The sequence below is a fragment of the Pyxicephalus adspersus genome, chromosome 7 (assembly GCF_032062135.1).
Source record: "Pyxicephalus adspersus chromosome 7, UCB_Pads_2.0, whole genome shotgun sequence".
NCBI lineage: Eukaryota > Metazoa > Chordata > Amphibia > Anura > Pyxicephalidae > Pyxicephalus > Pyxicephalus adspersus.
The window spans coordinates 48,618,675-48,631,030 of record NC_092864.1 but is presented as its reverse complement, the minus strand read 5'-3'; the positions used below and the strand labels follow the sequence as shown (position 1 = coordinate 48,631,030).

Sequence of the window (12,356 nt, the reverse complement as noted above, 5' to 3'; positions counted from 1 at the left end):
TGAGGGTAATATCTACTTTAATGTTGACTGTTGTTATTACATAAATTATATTTTAATACTTAAAACAAAAAATCAAATCACTTGGAATTTTGTGTTTAGTTAGTGTATAAATATCGTTGTCCTAATAACAAGGATAACACAATGTGTTTCATTATGCATAACATTGTTATTTTCTTTTTAATAGATGATTGGGAAAGACGGTTTACATTCCACCCATTTACAGATCTGCCACCACCAGAACCCTACATACCAACAAATAAGTCTTACCCCAGTAAACTCATGAGAAGTGAAAGCCGAGGTGAGTACAACTGTCCTTTAATTAACGAAAACTGCACTTTTTTATGTCTAATACCTTTGTACATTATTTATTGTTTTTACAAACCTATAAATATTACTGCTATTGTCTGAAATCTTTACACCACTAGCTGCCCACTGAAAAACTGCAGGTCTCGGTTTATGGAAATCACAAAAAGATTAGTAAAAGGTCACAAAGGAATAGGGTTGAGGTTGATATGTACAAGGCCCATGTAAAGCTAGCTGTCACAACAAAAAAATCACAATCTCCCGTTAATTAGCACTAAGCCTAATTAAACCTAATTTCGACATTTCAGACTATAACAAGTTTTTATTTTTTTACATTTACAGTGTGTTACATTACCGCACCTCTTCAACATGTGGTCCCAAATTTTAAAGCTCTAAATTTAAAAAATAGTTGTAGCAATTAATAAACTGAAACCAGGCATGCCTTGGAAGAAAAACTACAGCAACAATGGTAACCATCAAATTTACAGGAAAACTGAAGGGGAGAGCAGAGATATTCACAGAACAGCCTGTTTAAACCATTTCAATATTTTAGGTTAAGATTGTGTCCCATACATTTGCAAATACACATGGTGCCACATTGTTGGGTCAAGGTACCTCAGCAAATCTCTTGTGACCCTAATGTGATCTCTAATTGAAACATCTAAGCTCCCAACTTGCTTCCTGTTGCTAGCAGCAACTTGCTGCCAACAGGATTTTTAAATGGGACCCTCAGCTGCTTCTGTGGCAGCATCAGCGGATCACCTGAGGCATGGAGTCCCAAGTGACACCAGGTCTTTACCAGGGCACACCGTAAGGGGAAATGGGTCAAAAGGCTGAGGCCCCCAGGCTCTCTGCTGCTGGGTGTCACCAGGTAGCGACCCTCGGGGGTAACCCTACCTGGGGAGGAAAGCTTGGAGCAGCCTTGGTGTGGAGACATGTGGCAGGGGAATGTAGTCCAGGTCCTAGCAAGGGTCAGGGCCTGGCCACAGGTCAGAGCAGGCAAACGTTGTAGGGGTCCAGGCAGAGGTCAGGGCAGGTGGCAGACATGGGGATAGTCAAAGTTCAGGCACAGGTCAGGGCAGGGGGAAACAAGCATGGTTGGGGTCCAGGCACAGGTCAAGGCAGGCCGGAAACAAGCATGGTTGGGGTCCAAGCACAGGTAAGAGTAGAGGCTAAAGTAGCCTCTGCCCATTTAAGGAGCTTCTCTTCCCTGGGCTGTGTCAGTGTGGCCCAGACTCGCCACAGACATGTGAGACCAGGAAGTGCTGCATCCTAACTTGGGCAGAGTGCGAGTTCTGCGCTTGGCAGCTTGACGAGGCAGAAGGGCACAGGACGCCGCAGGACAGTTCAGCAGGGAGCACCACGGAACTAACAGGTATTGTGACATACTACCTGGCTTACTAGCCAGTGAGCGAGAAGCAGGTAAGTGCCAATACTGTCAGGATCATTGGTATCCGAGGCCTGAAATATTGTGTGCAGATTTACTTTCAGTCTCTGTATAGTAACATCCTATAATAAATAAGAAATAATTAGCTATTAAAAATATAAACCCACTAGTGTCCACCCAAACAGTTATTATTTTGTAGGGTCTTGGCTGTATATTAATGTTTTATTTAACATGAATTTTTTTCTGGATGTTTTAGGTGGATCTACCCGAAGAGAGAGGGGTGCCCCTCCTTTGCCTCCAATACCCAGGTGAAAAGGATCTCCATGCCAAAGATGCCATTGTTCCTTGACATTTTTATATATGTTGGACAAAAAGAAAAAAGACTTTATAGAATTATCTGAATGACTGGGTGGATACATCTGTCTACGTTTGCATTGCATTGTATTATTGAGGGATGTTGTTACTGTCAATCAGCATTGCTGTGTTGTTGTCCTGAGGATAACCAGTGTTAAAAATCAACAAAAAGGCCTTGTAGTTAAAGACATAATTTTTTAACTATCATTGGATACTCTCAGGAATCTTAAAAAGTTTAGTATATCTTGAATTCTCTTTTTAATCTTTGAAATCCTATGCAATTTTTTTTTTATTTAGATGAATCATCCAAAGGTGTTTGCAAATGCCTTAATTGTGTTATAAAGATGCTTGCACCTCAGGGAACCCCAAATTTAGGGGTGTTTGCTCTTTGCAGATAGTGCAACAGTGCTTTGGCACTCTTTATTGCCTCCTGAAACTTTATGCTTCGCTAGATTAGAAAAACTGTTTTTGCATCTACATACAGAGCAACATACAGCTTTCATGTTAGCATGTGAGCACCATTGTAATGCCCAGTGAATACAGAGTAGAAAAAGGAGCATTTTTTCACATTATAAAGGTACATGCAGGCACAGTTCCTGCCACTGCATAATATAGCACAACAGGAATGCCTAGTCAGTGACCGGTTAACTTGAACTAGTTGTAGTCAATTTTCAGTGAAGAAAACAGGTGCATTCTTGATATCTGTTCCTAATTATTCACAGACAGTTTGGCATGAGAGCTAAAGAGCAGGCTATGTGATCAGTCAGCTTTGTGGTAATCACAAATAGATAAAATAGAGCTTGTCATATGGGTAAAGCGAAGTCCTAGTTTTTATTATGGAGCACTGTAAGAAATTAATATTTTTTTATTAAATAGTGTATCCTGTTCATTTGCAAGTCTCTTTGTAACTTGATCACTCCATTTCAGAATACCTAGACATGATCAAATTTACCTTCCAAACTGTTGGGAGGAGATTATCTATAGGAGGTGGTTAAAGACTGGGTTATATGTTACATTGCTGAAGTATATTCTGCACATAAGATGAAGCGGTTTGCTTTAGTCAGGTTGTGTTTAAAGCAAAAGAGACCTTATACAGTGTTAATTTAGAATCAAAATTTTCTGAAGCTGGCCAGTAAAGCAGAAGTGTTGGATGTTAGTTTGGTTTGTACCCAGCACCTGCCAAGTGAACCAGGCTAAAGGTCAATACATCTTGGCATAGAGTGTACCGACCTACAGTACTGGCTCCAGCACTGGCTCTGTATGCAAAATAGGCCTGGTGCTTATATTTTATTTTCAAATAAAAAAAATTAACCTACATGCCTTAATCCTTTACATTATCTAATGGAGATCTAATGTGGGGCCACAAGCAGTTTTACTATGTAGTAGTTTTGTGTTGGAAAGCTAAAAAAGCAGTTATGTTTACATATAGGTTAATATTTGTGTGGTACAAAACAAGTTAAAAAGAAACATGTTTGTTGTTTTTAATAAAATTTTGGTTGCTTAGATTTATGAATACCATACTGTGAACTCCATTTGGTACCGTTATATTGTTGTCATCTGCAAAATTCCATACGTAGACCCAGTATTACTAATGGACCGCGTGTTCCATAAGCTTGGATCTGCTTTTCAGCAAATCAATCAGCCAGATTAGCCTGACAAAGCACTTGATTGGTTGGCATCAGTTTTGGCACTGTGAAAATTTGCTAACTGGCTTTAATTATTACTGGAACACCAAGCACAATCATCTCTCCAAATTGATGGTTGTGTGGACGCAGTGCATGTGAAAACATATTGTACGTTTTTCTACCTGAAAAAGGAAAGAGTTGGGTTCCACTTGCACAGAGATATTCCAGCAAGTTTAAAATCTGTGCCCAGTGATATTTATATATTATTGCTGGAAGTGCTAATTATACTGTCTATTTAGAACCTACATAGTATGATTGCCACAAGCAAAGCTCAGATTGATTGACTTTTTGACCAATTTAATATATTTTTTTAGTGTATTTTTTTTATTGAAGAACTACTCCATCATGAAAAGGAGCAAAAAATCAAGATAAAACCTTCAGTATTTTGGAGAGTACTGGAGTATGTGTTCTTACACTTTGAAATGCATTCTTTTTTTATTTCTATCTTTCATTAGAGTTTATTATGACCATTTCCATTATAAAATTGATAATTCATCATGTTTGGTTAAATCACCCATTTTCTTGTAATTTCTCACTTGGATACCTCAGTAGAGAGAGTTACTCATTGGATCTTCACCTCTCTGGCAGGCCCACAATGAAGGTCACTTCTGCTATGTAAAAGCTGCTGCAGGCAGCATAAGTTGTGTATGATTTAGCTTGTCAGTAACCGTGTCAAACTAAAATATTATGGATAGAGCTGGTCATTAAATTGCTGATTTCACTCCCAAGATAAGCAATGCAGAGGATAATGTAAAACGTATTGTTTTTTTTTTTTTTAGCTTTACCAAAGAAATGTTTTTAAAATATCCTGGCAAAAAAGCACAAAGTTGGTTAAATATATAATCATTTTATGTTAGTTTACATTTTCAATTTACTTCTTTTCTATTTTTATATAGTTATTGCATCAATAGATTTTTATACAATGAAAGCATTTTTTTTGTATTTCTTTGTCTTTTTAGCAGCATCCACAATAATAATGTTAAATTAGCTGTGGTCTTTTGCAAATCTTCACTAGTTGTATTTTCTTATTGAACTTAGTGCTGTTTTAAATGCACTGCAATATGATTGTACAATGTATTTTATTGCTAAAGTGTGATCAAACAGTTCTTCTTTTGTGTGCTGTTTCTGATGATGTGCACTAACATATGTGTCTTTTGTAGCTGTTGTAGCTGCATTTTCCTTTGGTCCAAGCGAGATCTGAATTTCCAGGTCCTAAGGCGCAATGAACTCTATCACCAGTATGAAGGCAATGGGGTTGTATTCGATGCACTCACAACAGTGCCCCAAATCTGCAACCACTATTGCTTTCACTACTGAGAATATGTTAGGGGTGTTTTCACGTGTTGTGCTTGTGGAGATTTGTCTTTAGTGGTTTTCCCCTCTTGCTCAGAAACAGTATGCAGAGGCACCCAACTGGTATTTCCCATGACTTCATCATGATCTTGGTCAGTGAGATAAACAAGAAATTGCGGATTCTGCCATAGACAAGATTAATATGTCCAAAGTGTGTCTTGCAAAATTGGATTCAGACGCTTGACAGCAAGTAGGGAATCATGCAGCGATGAAAGTTTGCAAGCAAATGTGGATACTGCATGACGGCATTTTACATTCTATAAGGTCATTATTCAAGTTATATATGAATTGGGAGGAAGTTGTTTTAGCAGTAAATGTAGGTATTGCTGAAGTACTTGATATGTTTTATGCTAGTAAGAATTCAGTGTCTGGCAAGTGAGAGTCTGTGACAGAAGATTCCACCACAATAATGTATGCTATACGTTTTTGTGTGTTGAGGTCAGACAGCCTATTCAAAGCGAAAAGGCTTCTACTCACTTTAATACATTGAAATTGTGCCTAATCCCCCTTTTTTATTTTTAATGAGTAGAAGCACAGTAATGTTGTGGAGTTGTGTTGGAGCTCCATCACTTCAAACTAAAGAGCGGCACACAAGTACACAGTGCATATGTGTGAAAGGCTGAATGACCTTTTATTTGATAAAACAATGTATTTAATAGACAGTTGCTGTTTTTTCAATATTTTCATCACTTTCAATATTATATAATTTTTTTGTTATTTCAGTTTTGAGCTTCTTCCCAACCTTTATTACACATTGCTCTTGACCCATCTTCCTGATACTGACTACGTCTGCGCATTGTGTCCAGAAGGCCACTTGTAGTCCCTATTAGGGGTGCAAATGATAAGAGTGACAACACAGAAGCACAATTACTAGACAGTTGTCACTCTATCAGAAAGTGCCTGAAAATGAACCTTCATGGCAGGATCAGCTGGAATTATTTTAATATAAATCCAGATTAAAGACATACCCCCTCTCCTTCTATATTCATTTCTTCTGTGTATCCCCTCTCCCTGCATTGTATCCAATTTTTTAGCATTTTCTGTACACCCTGTTTCCTACTAGTTCCAGGTCTCTCAGAAAGTTGTTGTGAACACTTTCCACCTGGACCCACCCCATTTTAAAGTATTACCCTAGAAGTCTTTTTTTATGTGACAATCAGCCTCCAGGCTGGTCAGTGCTGTGGGTGCGGTGCAGGTCAAACACCGTGACTTGGGTGGCTTCATTCTAGCTTGCATGCCATATATTGGAAAACCTGGGGTTAGAACTTTTATTTTTGAAGTGTGCCGTGTCTCTGTTGGGGAAACTTTATTATGCTATCTGTCTCGCTGCTACTTTTAAAGGTAGCATTTTAAAGGCAAGCTTTAAAATGCTAATAAAAGTGCAAGAAACTATATATAAACGCAATAGTAACATTTTAGATGCGTTTTTAAAAACGTCCATGTAGACACACCCTACAGAGTTTATAAACCCCCCCCCCCCCGCAAAAAAAACAAAAACAAAACGGAAATATGTTTTGGCTAGAGATAACAAAGTTATCTCTGTGCACCATAATAGATCGCAAATCGTGCACTGCAAGGCACCCAATGCATTACCACGTTTCTGCAGCACAATAGATTGAGTGGGCTTTCAAAGTAGTGTAAAGCACATGGCTCAATTCTGCTCCTAATTATTATCCTGTGTGGGTTTTCTCTACCCCCTCCTATCTATTTTGCAGCATGGGCCCACTTCCTCCAAATGGAAGCTTAATATATAAAGAGTGGTTGAGGAGCCCATATAGCATTTAAAATGCAACAATAAATGTCACAAATCTTTTATTTATTACAGTAGCAGATATTTAAACTACTTTATAGTTGTCCAGTCCATCATGACTTGCTTATATATAGGTTCAATATGGAATGGAAATATAGGTTCTGTATGGAAAAGGGAGCTAAGGATATCATTGCTGGAATATTGTCCATCTAGGGCTATGTACACACATTGGATAATTGTCAATTGAAGCTATCTTTCATGATCATTTCCAATGAACAAATGAGCACTGTACTCACAGCACCTGCTCTGTTCTATGGAGAAAGGATGGGGGAGGACAGATGAGTGGCACCTTGCTGTGCTATCCTCTATTGACATGCATAGTGAAAGTTGTTCCTGATCGGTTGGTGGTTCATTGATTAGCCAGGACAGATCAATGAATCATGTCTACTGTACACATGTCAGATTCTCGCCCGAGACAAACAGCTAAATAATTGGACGTGTGTATGCTTAGAGAATATAAGGAAAGATACAGCCTTAGGATTTGACACACTATCACATTAGAAGTAAGGTGTGTACATTACTAATGATTGAATGAGTTGGAACATTTCTGTATATATTTCTGCTGATACAACAGTCATGAAAAGATATTACCCACTGCTATGTGGTTCTGTATCAAAGGTAGTGAGAGCAAGAGAACCTGGTATATAATAAGAAATGTGAATGCTATGAGTTATGACTCAGTTACCGATCAAGATGGTGCTAAACACATGGCTGAGCCTTTCTTGTTTTATTGGAAAATAGGAATACGGATATGGGAAATTATATCATACCCATGTAGTTGCACTAGAAAGAATAACAAATAACATTAAATGTAACACCACCACCTAGTGGCAGAACTACTAATCACACAATAACATATGAGAATGGTTGTTAATCTTTGTCTGTATAAACAGCATGCCTACAAAACAGAAGGCACATCTCTATGTAAAATCATCCGCTTTGGTTTGTGACAGGACTCAAAAGCTACTGTTTATTACAAATTACCCTAGACAAAATGATTTTGGTATTGTAATTCTGTAAGCTTATTACAGTTATATTAACAACTAACAGCTTATTATAGCTAACTGCAGTTATTGCTGTATGTACCTTCTATGCGGAAGCTCTTGTATCTATTATTATTGCGGTGATACCTCGTCAAAACAAAAACAAAGTTTTTTTTTTCTCTGTTTTTTTCATCCCCGTTGGGGAGATTTCTATCACTTGTCCCTCTGACCTCCTGTCTACTAGATAAAGGGAAATTGCCCCAATTGGGTCTTAGACTATTTTTTTGTGAAATTGAGTTTTTATTGAAAATTTTCATATACAACAAAAGAAACAAAACAAAAAAGAACATAGTTATTAACATAGTATACAGGAGAAATATCAATACAGGGTCAGAGTCTTATTTTAATTACAAAAAAAACAATAGTTTTGGTTAAAGTTGGGTTTTACCTGTATGTAGAATGCTGTATAGCAGTGTAGGATGTACATATTTGTTTTTTCTGCAAGACATTACTCTTTTGTGAGGATAAGTTACTATAGAGACAATCGATGTACTTCAGTACTAGAATAGTAATCGATATTACAAAATTTGGTGGCGCTGGCGCTACTTTCTTAATCATTTTAAATTGCATTTATACATTTTATAAGTATAACTAGTTTAAACCAGGTTGTGATTTATGCAATAATGGGTTGTGTAAACATAGTACTAACTTTTTTATTATTGTGTTACTTAAAAAATACAGGATATTTATGTAAACGTAATCAATTTCAAATTGTCAAATTCCATTGTTTATAAAATAGATTAAAGCTGGATTTCAGGCATAGAGATCAATACACAGATTGAATACATATTTGAGAGTGGCTTTACCAGAAATAAGATTTTCCCTTACACTGTGAGTGGACCATAAAGCAAAAGCAGCATTATCAGTGTGCTTTCATCTCTGTGGCACCTCTTTCTCCTCCCATCAGCATGTCTGCTTGCTTTGCAGCATACTGGATTGGCTCATTGTGCTTCTTCTCACACCCTCCCCTTTGACCTTGGCAAAATGAAAGGAGCTGATACTAGATTGAAGTACTTACTCTGCTTGCTTAAAAAATACATTTAATGACATGGTAATAATTACAGATCTTCATTCATTTGAACCTGCCTGCAATTCAGCTTTAACTTGAAAAAACTAATGTTATAAAAACATGCTAATAAGCTTGGGCATTCAGTGTTAAAATATTATGACAAATGAAAGCTGAATTTCAGGCAAACGGCTTAATATAAAAGTAAAATCATATATGAGAGACATTTGTATTTCTGCTCAATCAGCTCTGGCACACAACACATCCCTATCTGGCAGGGGTAAGAGAAACATTTTGCTTCTGGATCACTAACACTTTGGGCCTAGTCACACTATAGCTGTGTTTCTCACCCAAGGTTCCCCAAGAACCTAGGGGGTCCTTGGGCAATGAGCAATGTGTGACACTTGGACAGTTTATCTGATACATATGATCTTTTTGGATTTCTGTAAGCTTGCCATTCTTCCCACTGGGCAACGATGTGGGAGGCATTCTTCCTACTGACCACCACAATAATGTACTGTGAGCTTGTGGATATAGTAATTATGGTAGGGGTTCACTAAAGACCTGAAAGGTATTTCAAGGGTTCCACCACGTTAAAAAAAAAAAAGTCTAGAAACACTGCACTAGAGTGTTACATTAATGCAATGAGCAACAATGCACAACATGTGTGTTGTGTGGTGGGATGATATTCATTGGTAATTGTACCCCAAACACATCCTAGCTATGCAGTGACGGGCAACCCTGAACTCCAGACAAGGAGCTAAATGCACTCTGAGTTAAGTATACAAGAACTGTTTCACAAGCAAAAAGATTTGTATTTTTTCCCCACCATTTCCAGCATTGCCAGACCAAAAATGTATCCCTAACCGGCTGACTGGACAATGAAGAAGCAGCAGCACATAGTTATTGCTATGCTCTACTCCATATTCGGCATGTACCCTGTCAGCACTGCAGAAGTTGCCCCCTAAAATAAATTGAAAAGGTTCTACCTAAAAGTGATATTTTGGTTTCTGCTAGAGCCTGAGGTGCTAAACACCTGACACTTACTTACATATTCAAGGGACTCTATTAGTAACAATAGAAGAAAAATAAGAAGTTGGTAATGATTAAACGTGTAAAATATTTAATTTTCATTTATTTGAGAGGAAGTATTGTGGTCACAATAGTAACAATTGCGAAGTATTTTTGGGTCAGAATGTCCAAAACTGATATTTCAGCTAATAGTTGCTGGTGAGTCAGAGGTAATCTACATGGGCAATATAGCGATTGTCAAAAAGTGATGCACTAGTTACTGGTTCCCCAGATTTAGATTCATACTGAATCTGGCTGAGCAGTCCATTGCCAGACACTGTTGATCCAGACAGGGGAAAATACAAGAATGGCATCTGCTGCTCATGCCTCTTTTCAGGGTGCAGATTCCTTATCCATCCCCATATTATTTGTTCATCTAGTACAGGACAGTTTTAGGGTAGGGCAAACTGGGTACATGCCCAGGGCTCTCACCTTTTCTTGAGCCCCAAATAAAAATGGCATGGTATTCATTTAGGTCCCCCACTCATATTTGCCCTGGGTTCTTTATTGTCTAAAACAATCCTATGTTGTGTGATGGATTTAATGGGTGGACACACTTTATACTGTTGACTGAGCTCATGGCCCTACATTGCAAATTATTATCATACATTCTCCTATTTTTTACGTTACTCTGCATGAGCAAGGGTTGCAGCATGACAATGACTTGACACATCCACAAGACCACATTATGTTGTGGATGGGCACAAGATACTTTTACCATTTTATTGACGGCAGCAATCCAGTGTGGAATTCTGACTTGCACAACAAATCTCTGGTATAGGTGTGCCTGATTCCTGGTAGAGCAAATTCAATCTGATTTTCTCATCATTACTCAGTATTATATTTTTCAAATTAATATAATGGCATTTTCACAAGTCTTAAAGAAACTCCTGCTGTGAGATCGTTTCATCTATGTTGCGTGCAGACCAGACAACTGTTGCCCCTTGTCTACCAGTAGTGATTCTGCCACTGGTGGCATCTTGGCAGTGATAGGACTGGTATGGGAGAAGCAAGAAAACTCATCTATGTCTGACATTGCTTCTTCACTGGCCAAATCGGCAAAGTGCCAGTTGTCTTAAGCTTTATACTTAGGAGTTGATGAAGAAGTTCATACAACAGTATTTGTTTGACTTAGTGCTGGCTGACTAAATGTGATGTTAAGGGCTTTCTGGGTTCTGCATACCTAGATTTCGTTTGACTATACAGCAATTATGTCCCAAAGTCCCTGTTTTCAAGCCCATATGTACAAAGCCTTATATTTTATAATTTGTAAAATACAACCGGTGGAGTGGGAATGTGTGTAGTAAAAAAAGGGCCAAGAAGAAAAGTTCATTTTAGGTGGGATCAAAGGAAGAAAGTCTGTTGGGAAAATCTTTCCTGGAGGTCAAACAAGCCATGTTGAGAAAGATCACCAGACACTATTTAGAACTGAAATATCTGTTTTGGGCCATTTCATTGTTAAACTTACCACTTACTATATGTACTCCATTTACTATTGATTGCATTCAGTTCCTTTTAATTGATAAGTGCGGAATAACAAGATTGTATGTGACTTTGCTTGTGTTCACTGTGTGGGTTAAAATACATTTTCTGTAATGTTACTAAAGATGTAATTGACGCAATGAATATCCTTTTTAAATGTGTTTAAAGTATAAATAAAAAAATGTGTAAATCAATATTTGCTTTTATTTTTAATGTGATGATTAAAAACATCTCATGTAAAACAATCAATTGTTCAGTGCACGGAACAAGGGTTGTAAAGAGCACCTGTACTGCTGTATATGACCATAATAATGTTTCTGGAGTATATTTTAGAAGTGTAATCTTTGAACAAACATGCATGCTCAATACATTTGTGGGGGTGTTTTGGGGGGAGGGGACATATGAAAGCATACAAATATAGACTGGAGCAGTGTATAGGGTCTACTTATAAAGTAGTGAATCTGATATTCACCAAGCATTCTCCGGCATGATACCTTTAGGTCCATGTATTTTCAACAGTGGTGATTAATTCCCCAAAAAACAGTGAATGTGAGATTTAATCCTTTATAAATACACCACTTTGTGTTTTATGTTTTGAAAGTACTCTGCATGCTGTCTTCCTCTAAAGTGTTTCACTCCCTGGTGCAGTTGAATTGTAAATTTGACTGCCGTATACCCTACTAGAGGTAAAACACATCAAAGCTTCTGGGGCATTTTGTACTCTTGCTTCAATAAAGATATTAGGCCATACAGAGCAGCATTGTGCAGCCTGACCTTTTGTCACTGCAATTGTTCATAACACATAGTGCTTTAGCAAACTACCATCCCGCTAGAATTTAGACATCATACTATTGGTAAATGT

General features: G+C 37.7%; 1 protein-coding gene across 4 annotated transcripts in view; it reads left to right on the top strand.

Moving 5' to 3' along the window:
* WIPF1 (WAS/WASL interacting protein family member 1) overlaps positions 1-11,688 on the top strand; it is a 47,048-nt gene extending 35,360 nt beyond the window's left edge. For all 4 annotated transcript variants that reach the window (XM_072418360.1, XM_072418362.1, XM_072418363.1 and 1 more), the window contains exons 7-8: positions 185-298; positions 1,947-11,688. In XM_072418360.1, coding sequence (XP_072274461.1) covers positions 185-298; positions 1,947-2,002 — 170 coding nt within the window. In that variant the 3' untranslated portion in view covers positions 2,003-11,688. The remainder of the gene's footprint in view (positions 1-184; positions 299-1,946) is intronic.
* Positions 11,689-12,356: the final 668 nt, after the last annotated feature.